This window comes from Coturnix japonica, unplaced genomic scaffold, assembly GCF_054131305.1.
Source record: "Coturnix japonica strain WE unplaced genomic scaffold, WE-NBRP24 Scf042, whole genome shotgun sequence".
Lineage (NCBI taxonomy): Eukaryota > Metazoa > Chordata > Aves > Galliformes > Phasianidae > Coturnix > Coturnix japonica.
In genome coordinates, this window is record NW_028188945.1 from 1712501 (window position 1) to 1727468 (window position 14968).

Genomic DNA, 14968 nt, shown 5'->3' on the forward strand with positions numbered 1-14968 from the left:
CGGAGAGCGCCTCACCTCGCGTACGACGGGAAGCGAACCGGAGAGGAGACCACCCGTGCCTGAACACCGGACGCCGCAGCGGCTTCCTCGGGACGGGGAACGCAGAGGCGCCGGCCCGCCGGGGGCCCTCACCGACGCGACCCGAATGGCCTCATCGATCGACGGAAAGAAAGGGGGAGCAGGGAGGGGACGGGAGGGGTAGGGTGCGGTGAGGTAGAGGAGGAGGGATGTTGGGAGAAGGCACGAGCCCTTCCAGCCGGGCGCGGCGGAAAGGTGCCCCCCCCCCCTTACTCCTCCCCCCCCCCCGTCTTCCCCCCCTGCCCCTGGACACGCTCGGAGCCGGGAACACAGTGCCAGCTCAGCGGAGCAGCCACAAGAGCGGCACATGGCAACTTCCGCGGAACGTCCGAGAGGCTGGACCGTGTCGCCGCGGCTCTGATCGCCCGACTCCGCCGAGGAGCGTCCGAGCCAAGCGGAACCCGCCGGGAGCGGTTGGACCGTTCCGGCGCACTCGAGCCGCCGCGGCTCAGATCGCCGGATGCCGCCGAGGAACGTCCGAGCCGAGCGGAGCCCGCCGGGAGAGGCTGGACCATGCCGGCGCACCCGAGCCTCCGCGGCTGAGACCCCCCGGACGCCGCCGCGGAACGTCTGAGCCGAGCCGAGCCGGCCGAGAGCGGTTGGACTGTGCCGGTGCACTCGTGCCGCCGCGGCTCAGATCGCCGGACACCGCTGAGGAACGTCCGTGCCGAGCGGATCCCGCCGGGAGAGGCTGTGCAGTGCCGGCGCACTCGAGCCGCCGCGGCTCAGATCGCCGAACTCCGCCGAGGAGCGTCCGAGCCGTGCGGAACCCGCCGGGAGCGGTTGGACTGTGCCGGCACACTCGAGCCGCCGCGGTTCAGAATGCCGGATGTCGCCGAGGAACGTCTGAGCCGAGCGGAGCCCGCCGGGAGAGGCTGGACCATGCCGGCGCACCCGAGCCTCCACAGGCTGAGACCCCCCGGATGCCGCCGCGGAACGTTCGAGCCGAGCCGAGCCGGCCGAGAGCGGTTGGACCGTGCCGGCGCACTCGTGCTGCCGCGGCTCAGATCGCCGGACGCCGCCGAGGAATGTCCGTGCCGAGCGGAGCCCGCCGGGAGAGGCTGTGCAGTGCCGGCGCACTCGAGCCGCCGCGGCTGAGACCCCCCGGACACCACCGAGGAACGTCCGAGCCGAGCGGAGCCCGCCGGGAGAGGCTGGACCGTCCCCCCCCCCCCTACTCCCCCCCCCCCCCCTCTTCCCCCCCTGCCCCTGGAGACGCTCGGAGCCGGGTACACTATGCCAGCGCAGCGGAGCAGCCACAAGAGCGGCACTTGGCCACTTCCGCGGAACGTCCGAGCCGAGCTGAGTCCGCCTGGAGAGGCTGGACCGTGTCGCCGCGGCTCAGATCGCCTGACTCCGCCGAGGAGCGTCCGAGCCGAGCGGAACCCGCCGGGAGCGGATGGACCATGCCGGCGCACTCGAGCCGCCGCGGCTCAGATCGCCGGACTCCGCCGAGGAAGGTCCGAGCCGAGCGGAGCCCGCCGGGAGAGGCTGGACTGTGCCGGCGCACCCGAGCCTCCGCGGCTGAGACCCCCCAGACGACGCCGCGGAACGTCCGAGCCGAGCCGAGCCCACCGAGATCGGTTGGACCGTGCCGGCGCACTCTTGCCGCCGCGGCTCAGATCGCCGGACGCCGCCGAGGAACGTCTGTGCCGAGCGGAGCCCGCCGGGAGAGGCTGTGCAGTGCCGGCGCACTCGAGCCGCCGCGGCTCAGATCGCCCGACTCTGCCAAGGAGCGTCCGAGCCGAGCGGAACCCGCCGGGAGAGGCTGGACCGTGCCGGCGCACACGAGCCTCCGCGCTGGCCAGCGGTCGCTGCACGTCCGGCTCGAGTTGGTCGGCACGGTCTACCCGGCTCCGAGCGAACCGAAGCTCATGTGGCGGCGGCCATGGGTCGCTGAGCGGCGTCCGGCTCACGTCGGCACGCTCTACCCTGCACCACCGCGGACGCTAGAGGTCGCTGACGGATGGGCTGGCAGATGTGCAGCGACACCTAGCAACCACCGCCGAGACCTCGTGCACGCTCGGAGCCGGGTAGACCGTGCCGACCTAGACGAGCCCCATAGGCAGCAACCCCTAGCCCCCGCCGCCGAGCACCACGGCCCGCTCGGAGCCGGGTAGACCGTGCCGACCTAGACTAGCCGCATAGGCAGCGACCCCTAGCTGCCGCCACCGAGCACCACGGCCCGCTCGGAGCCGGGTAGACCGTGCCGACCCAGCCGAGACGCATGGGCAGCGACCCCTAACCGCCGCCGCCGAGCACCACGGCCAGCTTGGAGCCAGGTAGACGGTGCCGACCTAGCCGAGCCACACAGGCAGCGACCCCTAGCCGCCGCCGCCGAGCACCACGGCCCGCTCGGAGCTGTGTAGACCGTGCCGACCTAGCCGAGCCGCATAGGCAGCGACCCCTAGCCGCCGCCGCCGAGCACCACGGCCCGCTCGGAGCCGGGTAGACCGTGCCGACCTAGCCGTGCCGCATAGGCAGCGACCCCTAGCCGCCGCCGCCGAGCACCACGGCCCGCTCGGAGCCGGGTAGACCGTGCCGACCTAGCCGATACGCATGGGCAGCGATGCCTAGCCGCCGACGCCGTGCCCCCCCCCCCTTACTACCCCCCCACCCCCCCCCTCTTCCCCCGCCCCCCCCCGGAGACGCTCCGAGCCGGGTACAGAGTGCCGGCGCAGCAGAGCAGCCACAAGAGCGGCACTTGGCCACTTCCGCGGAACGTCCGAGCCGAGCTGAGTCCGCCTGGAGAGGCTGGACCGTGTCGCCGCGGCTCAGATCGCCCGACTCTGCCAAGGAGCTTCCGATCCGAGCGGAACCCGCCAGGAGCGGTTGGACCGTGCCGGCGCACTCGAGCCACCGCTACTCAGATCACCGGACGCCGCCAAGGAGCGTCAGAGCCGAGCGGAACCCGCCTGGAGCGGTTGGACCGTGCCGGCGCACTCGAGCCACCGCTACTCAGATCACCGGACGCCGCCAAGGAGCGTCCGAGCCGAGCGGAACTTACCGGGAGCGGTTGGACCGTGCCGGCGCACTCGAGCCGCCGCGGCTCAGATCGCCGGACGCCGCCGAGGAACGTCCGAGCCGAGCGGAACCCACCGGGAGCGGTTGGACCGTGCCGGCGCACTCGAGCCGCCGCGGCTCAGATCGCCGGACGCCGCCGAGGAACGTCCGAGCCGAGCGGAGCCCGCCGGGAGAGGCTGGACCGTGCTGGCGTACCCGAGCCTCCACAGGCTGAGACCCCCCGGACGCCGCCGCGGAACGTTCGAGCCGAGCCGAGCCCGCCGAAGTGGTTGGACCGTGCCGGCGCACCCGTGCTGCCACGGCTCAGAGCGCCGGACGCCGCCTAGGAACGTCCGTGACGAGCGGAGCCCGCCGGGAGAGGCTGTGCAGTGCCGGCGCACTCGAGCCGCCGCGGCTCAGATCGCCCGACTTCGCCGAGGAACGTCCGAACCGAACGGAGCCCGCCGTAAGAGGCTGGATCGTGCCGGCACACACGAGCCTCCGCCCTGGCCAGCGGTCGCTGCACGTCCGGCTCGAGTTGGTCGGCACAGTCTACCCGGCGCCGAGTGGACCGAAGCTCATGCGGCAACGGCCAGGGGTCGCTGAGCGGCGTCCGGCTCACGTCGGCACGGTCTACCCTGCTCCGCCGCGGACGCTAGAGGTCGCTGACGGACGGGCTGGCAGACGTGCAGCGACACCTAGCGACCGCCGCCGAGCCCTCGCGCACGCTCGGTGCCGGGTAGACCGTGCCGACCTAGACGAGCCGCATAGGCAGCAACCCCAAGCCCCCGCCGCTGAGCACCACGGCCCGCTCGGAGCCGGGTAGAACGTGCCGACCTAGACTAGCCGCACAGGCAGCAACCCCTAGCCGACGCCGCCGAACACCACGGCCCGCTCGGAGCCGGGTAGACCATGCCGACCTAGTCGAGTTGCATGGGCAGCGACGCCTAGCTGCCGACGCCGTGCCTCCCCCTCCCCTACTCCCCCCCCCCCCCCCCTCTTCCCCCCCTGCCCAAGGAGATGCTCGGAGCAGGGTACACAGTGACAGCGCAGCGGAGCAGCCACAGGAGCGGCACTTGGCCACTTCCGCGGAACGTCCGAGCCGAGCTGAGTCCGCCTGGAGAGGCTGGACCGTGTCGCCGCGGCTCAGATCGCCCGACTCCGCCGAGGAGCGTCCGAGCTGAGCGGAACCCACCGGGAGAGGCTGGACCGTGCCGGCGCACCCGAGCCTCCGCGGCTGAGACCCCCCGGACGCCGCCGCGGAACGTTTGAGCCGAGCCGAGCCCGCCGAGATCGGTTGGACCGTGTCGGCGCAAACGTGCTGCCACGGCTCAGATCGCCGGACGCCGCCAAGGAACGTCCGTGCCGAGCGGTGCCCGCCAGGAGAGGCTGTGCAGTGCCGGCGCACTCGAGCTGCCGCGGCTGAGACCCCCCGGACACCACCGAGGAACGTCCGAACCGAACGGAGCCCGCCGGGAGAGGCTGGACCGTGCCGGCGCACACGAGCCTCCGCCCTGGCCAGTGGTCGCTGCTCGTCCGGCTCGAGTTGGTCGGCACGGTCTATCCGGCTCCGAGCGGACCGAAACTCATGCGGCGACGGCCAGGGGTCGCTGAGCGGCGTCCGGCTCACGTCGGCACGGTCTACCCTGCTCCGCCGCGGACGCTAGAGGTCGCTGACGGACGGGCTGGCAGACGTGCAGCGACACCTAGCAACCGCCGCCGAGTACTCGCACACGCTCGGAGCAGGGTAGACCGTGCCGACCTAGCCAAGGCGCATAGGCAGCGAACCCTAGCTGCCGCCGCCGAGCACCACGGCCCGCTTGGAGCCGGGTAGACCGTTCCGACCTAGTCGAGACGCATAGGCAGCGACCCCTAGCCCCCGCCGCCGAGCACCACGGCCCGCTCGGAGCCGGGTAGACCGTGCCGACCTAGACTAGCTGCATAGGCAGCGACCCCTAACCGCCGCCGCCGAGAACCACGGCCCGCTCGGAGCCGGGTAGACCGTGCCGACCTAGCCGAGTTGCATAGGCAGCGACCCCTAGCCGCCGCCGCCGAGCACCACGGCCCGCTCGGAGCCGGGTAGACCGTGCCGACCTAGTCGAGCCGCATGGGCAGCGACCCCTAGCCGCCACCACCGAGCACAACGGCCCGCTCGGAGCCGGGTAGACCGTGCCGACCTAGTCGAGCCGCATGGGCAGCGACGCCTAGCCGCCGACGCCGTGCCCCCCCCCCCTTTTACTCCTCCCCCCCCCCCGTCATACCCCCCTGCCCCTGGACACGCTCGGAGCCGGGTACTCAGTGCCAGCTCAGCGGAGCAGCCACAAGAGCGGCACTTGGCAACTTCCGCGGAATGTCCGAGCCGAGCTGAGTCCGCCTGGAGAGGCTGGACCGTGTTGTCGCGGCTCTGATCGCCCGACTCCGCCGAGGAGCGTCCGAGCCAAGCGGAACCCGCCGGGAGCGGTTGGACCATTCCGGCGCACTCGAGGCGCCGCGGCTCAGATCGCCGTACTCCGCCGAGGAACGTCCGAGCCGAGCGGAGCCCGCCGGGAGAAACTGGACCATGCCGGCGCACCCGAGCCTCCGCGGCTGAGACCCCCCGGACGCCGCCGCGGAACGTCCGTGCCGAGCCGAGCCCGCCGAGAGCGGTTGGACCGTGCCGGCGCACTCGTGCCGCCACGGCTCAGATCGCCGGACACCGCTGAGGAACGTCCGTGCCGAGCGGATCCCGCCGGGAGAGGCTTTGCAGTGCCGGCGCACTCGAGCCGCCGCGGCTCAGATCGCCCGACTCCGCCGAGGAGCGTCCGAGCCGAGCGGAACCCGCCGGGAGCGGTTGGACTGTGCTGGCACACTCGAGCCGCCGCGGCTCAGAATGCCGGATGTCGCCGAGGAACGTCTGAGCCGAGCGGAGCCCGCCGGGAGAGGCTGGACCGTGCCGGCGCACCCGAGCCTCCGCGGCTGAGACCCCCCGGATGCCGCCGCGGAACGTTCGAGCCGAGCCGAGCCCGCCGAGAGCGGTTGGACCGTGCCGGCGCAGTCGTGCTGCCGCGGCTCAGATCGCCGGACGCCGCCGAGGAATGTCCGTGCCGAGCGGAGCCCGCCGGGAGAGGCTGTGCAGTGCCGGCGCACTCGAGCCGCCGCGGTTGAGACCCCCGGACACCACCGAGGAAGGTCCGAACCGAACGGAGCCCGCCGGGAGAGGCTGGACCGTGCCGGCGCACACGAGCCTCCGCGCTGGCCAGCGGTCGCTGCACGTCCGGCTCGAGTTGGTCGGCACGGTCTACCTGGCTCCGAGCGGACCGAAGCTCATTCGGCGGCGGCCATGGGTCGCTGAGCGGCGGCCGGCTCACGTCGGCACGGTCTACCCTGCTCCGCCGCGGACGCTAGAGGTCGCTGATGGAGGGGCTGGCAGACGTGCAGCGACACCTAGCGACCGCCACCGAGCCCTCGCGCACGCTCGGAGCCGGGTAGACCGTGCCGACCTAGCCGAGCCGCATAGGCAACGACCCCTAGCACCCGCCGCCGAGCACCACGGCTCGCTCGGAGCCGCGTAGACCGTGCCGACCTAGCCGAGCCGCATAGGCCGCGACCCCTATCCGCCGCCGCCGAGAACCACGGCCCGCTCGGAGCCGGGTAGACCGTGCCGACCTAGTCGAGACGCATAGGCAGCGACCCCTAGCCCCCGTCGCCGAGCACCACGGCCCGCTCGGAACCGGGTAGACCGTGCCGACTTAGCCGAGCCGCATAGGCAGCGACCCCAAGCACCCGCCGCCGAGTCCCACGGCCCGCTCGGAGCCGGGTAGACCGTGCCGACCTAGCCGAGTTGCATAGGCAGCGACCCCTAGCCGCCGCCGCCGAGCACCACGGCCCGCTCGGAGCCGGGTAGACCGTGCCGACCTAGACGAGCCGCATACGCAGCGACCCCGAGCCCCCGCCGCTGAGTCCCACGGCCCGCTCGGAGCTGGGTAGACCGTGCCGACCTAGTCGAGACGCATGGGCAGCGACGCCTAGCCGCCGACGCCGTGCCCCCCCCCCCCTACTCCCCCCTCCCCCCCCTCTTCCCCACCTGCCCCTGGAGACGCTCGGAGCCGGGTACACTATGCCAGCGCAGCGGAGCAGCCACAAGAGCGGCACTTGGCCACTTCCGCGGAACGTCCGAGCCGAGCTGAGTCCGCCTGGAGAGGCTGGACCGTGTCGCCGCGGCTCAGATCGCCTGACTCCGCCGAGGAGCGTCCGAGCCGAGCGGAACCCGCCGGGAGCGGTTGGACCATGCCGGCGCACTCGAGCCGCCGCGGCTCAGATCGCCGGACGCCGCCGAGGAACGTCTGTGCCGAGCGGAGCCCGCCGGGAGAGGCTGGACCATGCCGGCGCACCCGAGCCTCCGCGCTGGCCAGCGGTCGCTGCACGTCCGGCTCGAGTTGGTCGGCACGGTCTACCCGGCTCCGAGCGGACCGAAGCTCATTCGGCGGCGGCCATGGGTCGCTGAGCGGTGTCCGGCTCACGTCGGCACGGTCTACCCTGCTCCGCCGCGGACGCTAGTGGTCGCTGACGGACGGGCTGGCAGACGTGCAGCGACACCTAGCGACCGCCGCCGAGCCCTCGCGCACGCTCGGAGCCGGGTAGACCGTGCCGACCTAGCCGAGCCGCATAGGCAGCGACCCCTAGCCCCCGCCGCCGAGCACCACGGCCCGCTCGGAGCCGGGTAGACCGTGCCGACCTAGCCGAGCCGCATAGGCAGCGACCCCTAGCCGCCGCCGCCGAGCACCACGGCCCGCTCAGAGCCGGGTAGACCGTGCCGACCTAGTCGAGACGCATAGGCAGCGACCCCTAGCCGCCGCCGCCGAGCACCACGGCCTGCTCGGAGCCGGGTAGACCGTGCCGACCTAGATGAGCCGCATAGGCAGCGACCCCGAGCCCCCGCCGCTGAGTTCCACGGCCCACTCGGAGCTGGGTAGACCGTGCCGACCTAGCCGAGACGCATAGGCAGCGACCCCTAGCCGCCGCCGCCGAGCACCACGGCCCGCTTGGAGCCGGGTAGACCGTGCCGACCTAGCCGAGCCGCATAGGCAGCGACCGCTGGCCCCCGCCGGGTACAGAGTGCCGGCGCAGCAGAGCAGCCACAAGAGCGGCACTTGGTCACTTCCGCGGAACGTCTGAGCCGAGCTGAGTCCACCTGGAGAGGCTGGACCGTGTCGCCGCGGCTCAGATTGCCCGACTCTGCCAAGGAGCTTTCGATCCGAGCGGAACCCGCCGGGAGCGGTTGGACCGTGCCGGCGCACTCGAGCCACCGCTACTCAGATCACCGGACGCCGCCAAGGAGCGTCCGAGCCGAGCGGAACTCACCGGGAGCGGTTGGACCGTGCCGGCGCACTCGAGCCGCCGCGGCTCAGATCGCCGGACGCCGCCGAGGAATGTCCGAGCCAAGCGGAGCTTGCCGGGAGAGGCTGGACCGTGCCGGCGCACACGAGCCTCAGCCCTGGCCAGCGGTCGCTGCACGTCCGGCTCGAGTTGGTCGGCACAGTCTACCCGGCTCCGAGCGGACCAAAGCTCATGCGGCGGCTGCCAGGGCTCGCTGAGCGGCGTCCGGCTCACGTCGGCACGGTCTACCCTGCTCAGCCGCGGACGATAGAGGTCGCTGACAGACGGGCTGGCAGATGTGCAGCGACACCTAGCAACCGCCGCCGAGCACCACGGCCCGCTCGGAGCCGGGTAGACCGTGCCGACCTAGACTAGCCGCATAGGCAGCGACCCCTAGCCGCCGTCACCGAGCACCACGGCCCGCTCGGAGCCGGGTAGACCGTGCAGACCTAGCCGAGACGCATGGGCAGCGACCCCTAGCCGCCGCCGCCGAGCACCACGGCCCGCTTGGAGCCAGGTAAACCGTGCCGACCTAGACGAGCCGCATAGGCAGCGACCCCTAGCCGCCGTTGCCAAGCACCACGGCCCGCTCGGAGCTGTGTAGACCGTGCCGACCTAGCCGAGCCGCATAGGCAGCGACCCCTAGCCCCCGCCGCCGAGCACCACGGCCCGCTCGGAGCCGGGTAGACCGTGCCGACCTAGCCGAGCCGCATAGGCAGCGACCCCTAGCGACCGCCGCCGAGAACCACGGCCCGCTCGGAGCCGGGTAGACCGTGCCGACCTAGCCGTGCCACATAGGCAGCGACCCCTAGCTGCCGCCGCCGAGCACCACGGCCCGCTCGGAGCCGGGTAGACCGTGCCGACCTAGACGAGCCGCATAGGCAGCGACCCCTAGCCCCCGCCGCCGAGCACCACGGCCCGCTCGGAGCCGGGTAGACCATGCCGACCTAGCCGAGACGCATGGGCAGCGACGCCTAGCCGCCGACGCCATGCCCCCCCCCCCTTACTCCCCCCCCCACCCCCCCACTCTTCTCCCCCCCCCCCCCCCCGGAGACGCTCGGAGCCGGGTACAGAGTGCCGGCGCAGCAGAGCAGCTACAAGAGCGGCATTTGGCCACTTCCGCGGAACGTCCGAGCCGAGCTGAGTCCGCCTGGAGAGGCTGGACCGTGTCGCCGCGGCTCAGATCGCCGGACGCCGCCGAGGAACGTCCGAGCCGAGCGGAGCCCGCCGGGAGAGGCTGGACCGTGCTGCCGCACCCGAGCCTCCACAGGCTGTGACCCCCCGGACGCCGCCGCGGAACGTTCGAGCCGAGCCGAGACCGCCGAGAGCGGTTGGACCGTGCCGGCGCACCCGTGCTGCCGCGGCTCAGAGCGCCGGACGCCGCCGAGGAACGTCCGTGCCGAGCGGAGCCCGCCGTAAGAGGCTGGACCGTGCCGGCGCACACGAGCCTCCGCGCTGGCCAGCGGTCGCTGCACGTCCGGCTCGAGTTGGTCGGCACAGTCTACCCGGCGCCGAGTGGACCGAAGCTCATGCGGCAGCGGCCAGGGGTCGCTGAGCGGCGTCCGGCTCACGTCGGCACGGTCTACCACGCTCCGCCACGGACGCTAGAGGTCGCTGACGGACGGGCTGGCAGACGTGCAGCGACACCTAGCGACTGCCGCCGAGCCCTCGCGCACGCTTGGAGCCGGGTAGACCGTGCAGACCTAGACGCCCGCATAGGCAGCAACCCCTAGCCGCCGCCGCCGAGCACCACGGCCCGCTCGGAGCCGGGTAGACCGTGCTGACCTAGTCGAGTCGCATGGGCAGCGACGCCTAGCCGCCGACGTTGTGCCGCCCCCCCCCATACTCCCCCCCCCCCCCCCCTCTTCCCCCCCTGCCCCCGGAGACGCTCGGAGCCGGGTACACAGTGACAGTGCAGCAGAGCAGCCACAGGAGCGGCACTTGGCCACTTCCGCGGAACGTCCGAGCCGAGCTGAGTCCGCCTGGAGAGGCTGGACCGTGTCGCCGCGGCTCAGATCGCCCGACTCCGCCGAGGAGCGTCCGAGCCGAGCGGAACCCACCGGGAGCGGTTGGACCGTGCCGGCACACTCGAGCATCCGCGGCTCAGATCGCCGGACGCCGCCGAGGAACGTCCGAGCCGAGCGGAGCCCGCCGGGAGAGGCTGGACTGTGCTGGTGCACCCGAGCCTCCGCGGCTGAGACACCCCGGACGCCGCCGCGGAACGTCCGAGCCGAGCCGAGCCCGCCGAGAGCGGTTGGACCGTGCCGGCGCACTCGTGCTGCTGCGGCTCAGAGCGCCGGGCGCTGCCTAGGAACGTCCGTGCCGAGCGGAGCCCGCCGGGAGAGGCTGTGCAGTGCCGGCGCACTCGAGCCGCCGCGGCTCAGATCGCCCGACTCCTTTGAGGAACGTCCGAACCGAACGGAGCCCGCCGTAAGAGGCTGGACCGTGCCGGCACACACGAGCCTCTGCCCTGGCCAGCGGTCGCTGCACGTCCGGCTCGAGTTGGTCGGCACAGTCTACCCGGCGCCGAGCGGACCGAAGCACATGCGGCGGCGGCCAGGGGTCGCTGAGCGGCGTCCGGCTCACGTCGGCACGGTCTACCCTGCTCCGCCGCGGACGCTAGAGGTCGCTAACGGACGGGCTGGCAGACGTGCAGCGACACATAGCGACCGCCGCCGAGCCCTCGCGCAGGCACGGAGCAGGGTAGACTGTGCCGACCTAGTCGAGCCGCATAGGCAGCGACCTCTAGAATCCGCCGCCGAGCACCCTAGCCTGCTCGCAGCCGGGTAGACCGTGCCGACCTAGTTGAGCCGCTTGGGCAGCGACCCCTCGCCACCGTCGCCGAGCACCATGGCCCGCTCGGAGCCGGGTAGACCGTGCCAACCTAGCCGAGCCGCATAGGCAGTGACCCCTAGCCGCCGCCGCCGAGCACCAAGGCTCGCTCGGAGCCGGGTAGACCGTGCCGACCTAGCCGAGCCGCATAGGCAGCGACCCCTAGCCCCCACCGCCGAGCACCACGGCCCGCTCGGAGCCGGGTAGACCGTGCCGACCTAGCCGAGACGCATAGGCAGCGACCCCTAGCCCCCGCCGCCGCCGAGCCCCACGGCCCGCTCGGAGCCGGGTAGACCGTGCCGACCTAGTCGAGCCGCATGGGCAGCGACGCCTAGCCGCCGACGCCGTGCCCCCCCCCCCTTACTCCCCCCCTCACTCCCCCCCTCTTCCCCCCCCCCTCCCCCCCTGGAGACGCTCGGAGCCGGGTACAGAGTGCCAGCGCAGCGGAGCAGCCACAAGAGCGGCACTTGGCCACGTCCACGGAACGTCCGAGCCGAGCTGAGTCCACCTGAAGAGGCTGGACCGTGTCGCCACGGCTCAGATCGCCCTACTCCGCCGAGGAGCGTCCGAGCCGAGCGGAACCCGCCGGGAGCGGTTGGACCGTGCCGGCGCACTCGAGCGGCCGCGGCTCAGATCGCCGGACGCCGCCGAGGAACGTCCGAGCCGAGCGGAGCCCGCCGGGAGAGGCTGGACCGTGCCGGCGCACCCGAGCCTCCGCGGCTGAGACCCCCCGGACGACGCCGTGGAACGTCCGAGCCGAGCCGAGCCCGCCGAGAGCGGTTGGACCGTGCCGGCGCACTCATGCCGCCGCGGCTCAGATCGCCGGACGCCGCCGAGGAACGTCCGTGCCGAGTGGATCCCGCCGGGAGAGGCTGTGCAGTGCCGGCGCACTCGAGCCGCCGCGGCTCAGATCGCCGGACGCCGCCGAGGAACGTCCGTGCCGAGTGGATCCCGCCGGGAGAGGCTGGACCGTGCCGGCGCACCTGAGCCTCCGCGGCTGAGACAGCCCGGACGCTGCCGCGGAACGTCCGAGCCGAGCCAAGCCCGCCGAGAGCGGTTGGACCGTTCCGGCGCACTGGTGCCGCCGCGGCTCAGATCGCCGGACGCCGCCGAGGAACGTCCGTGCCGAGCGGAGCCCGCAGGGAGAGGCTGTGCAGTGCCGGCGCACTCGAGCCGCCGCGGCTCAGATCGCCCGACTCCGCCGAGGAGCGTCCGAGCCGAGCGGAACCCGCCGGGAGTGGCTGGACCGTGCTGGCGCACACGAGCCTCCGCGCTGGCCAGCGGTCGCTGCACGTCCGGCTCGAGTTGGTCGGCATGGTCTACCCGGCTCCGAGCGGACCGAAGCTCATGCTGCGGCGGCCATGGGTCGCTGAGCGGCGGCCGGCTCACATCGGCATGCTCTACCCTGCTCCGCCGCGGACGCTAGAGGTCGCTGACGGACGGGCTGGCAGACGTGCAGCGACACCTAGCGACCGCCGCCGAGCTTTCGCGAAGGCACGGAGCAGGGTAGACTGTGCCGACCTAGTCGAGCCGCATAGGCAGCGACCTCTAGCATCCGCCGCCGAGCACCCTAGCCTGCTCGCAGCCGGGTAGACCGTGCCGACCTAGTTGAGCCGCTTAGGCAGCGACCCCTCGCCACCGTCGCCGAGCACCATGGCCCGCTCGGAGCCGGGTAGACCGTGCCGACCTAGCCGAGCCGCATAGGCAGTGACCCCTAGCCGCCGCCGCCAAGCACCAAGGCCCGCTCGGAGCCGGGTAGACCGTGCCGACCTAGCCGAGACGCATAGGCAGCGACCCCTAGCCGCCGCCGCCGAGAACCACGGCCCGCTCGGAGCCGGGTAGACCGTACCGATTTAGCCGAGCCGCATAGGCAGCGACCCCTAGCCCCCGCCGCCGCCGAGCAGCACGGCCCGCTCGGAGCCGGGTAGACCGTACCGACCTAGCCGAGCCGCATAGGCAGCGACCCCTAGCCCCCGCCGCCGCCGAGCAGCACGGCCCGCTCGGAGCCGGGTAGACCGTGCCGACCTAGTCGAGCCACATGGGCAGCGACGCATAGCCGCCGACGCCGTGCCCCCCCCCCCTTACTCCCCCCCTCACTCCCCCCCTCTTCCCCCCCCCCTCCCCCCCTGGAGACGCTCGGAGCCGGGTACAGAGTGCCAGCGCAGCGGAGCAGCCACAAGAGCGGCACTTGGCCACGTCCACGGAACGTCCGAGCCGAGCTGAGTCCGCCTGGAGAGGCTGGACCGTGTCGCCACGGCTTAGATCGCCCTACTCCGCCGAGGAGCGTCCGAGCTGAGCGGAACCCGCCGGGAGCGGTTGGACCGTGCCGGCGCACTCGAGCCGCCGCGGCTCAGATCGCCGGACGCCGCCGAGGAACGTCCGAGCCGAGCGGAGCCCGCCGGGAGAGGCTGGACCGTGCCGGCGCACCCGAGCCTCCGCGGCTGAGACCCCCCGGACGACGCCGTGGAACGTCCGAGTAGAGCCGAGCCCGCCGAGAGCGGTTGGACCGTGCCGGCGCACTCATGCCGCCGCGGCTCAGATCGCCGGACGCCGCCGAGGAACGTCCGTGCCGAGTGGATCCCGCCTGGAGAGGCTGTGCAGTGCCGGCGCACTCGAGCCGCCGCGGCTCAGATCGCCCGACTCCGCCGAGGAGCGTCCGAGCCGAGCGGAACCCGCCAGGAGCGGTTGGACCGTGCCGGCGCACTCGAGCTGCCGCGGCTCAGATCGCCAGACGCCGCCGAGGAACGTCCGAGCCAAGCGGAGCCCGCCGGGAGAGGCTGGACCGTGCCGGCGCACCCGAGCCTCCGCGGCTGAGACCCCCCGGACGCCGCCGCGGAACGTTTGAGCCGAGCCGAGCCCGCCGAGATCGGTTGGACCGTGTCGGCGCAAACGTGCTGCCACGGCTCAGATCGCCGGACGCCGCCAAGGAATGTCCGTGCCGAGCGGTGCCCGCCAGGAGAGGCTGTGCAGTGCCGGCGCACTCGAGCCGCCGCGGCTGAGACCCCCCGGACACTACCGAGGAACGTCCGAACCGAACGGAGCCCGCCGGGAGAGGCTGGACCGTGCCGGCGCACACGAGCCTCCGCCCTCGCCAGCGGTCACTGCACATCCGGCTCGAGTTGGTCGGCACGGTCTATCCGGCTCCGAGCGGACCGAAGCTCATGCGGCGGCGGCCAGGGGTCGCTGAGCAGCGTCCGGCTCACGTCGGCACGGTCTACCCTGCTCCGCCGCGGACGCTAGAGGTCGCTGACGGACGGGCTGGCAGACGTGCAGCGACACCTAGCGACCGCCGCCGAGTCCTCGCACACGCTCGGAGCCAGGTAGACCGTGCCGACCTAGTCAAGCCGCATAGGCAGCGACCCCTAGCCACCGTCGCCGATCACCACGGCCCGCTCGGAGCTGTGTAGACCGTGCCAACCTAGCCGAGCCGCATAGGCAGCGACCCCTAGTCCCCGCCGCCGAGCACCACGGCCCGCTCGGAGCCCAGTAGACCGTGCTGACCTAGACGAGCCTCATAGGCAGCGACTCGTAGCCCCCGCCGCCGAGTCCCACGACCAGCTCGGAGCCGGGTCGACCGAGCCGACCTAGTCGAGCCGCATGGGCAGCGACGCCTAGCCGCCGACGCCGTGCCCCCCCCGCTTACTTCCCCCACCCCCCCCCCTTCCCCCCCTGCCCTTGGAGGCGCTCGGAGCCGGGTACA

General features: G+C 72.9%; 1 protein-coding gene across 1 annotated transcript in view; it reads left to right on the top strand.

Annotated features, from left to right (window-relative positions):
* Positions 1-63, top strand: part of LOC146752669 (uncharacterized) — a 1026-nt gene extending 963 nt beyond the window's left edge. Inside the window, 1 exon segment of the mRNA XM_085531377.1 lies at positions 1-63. This exon segment is cut by the window's left edge and continues 396 nt beyond it. Coding sequence (XP_085387503.1) covers positions 1-63 — 63 coding nt within the window.
* Positions 64-14968: the final 14905 nt, after the last annotated feature.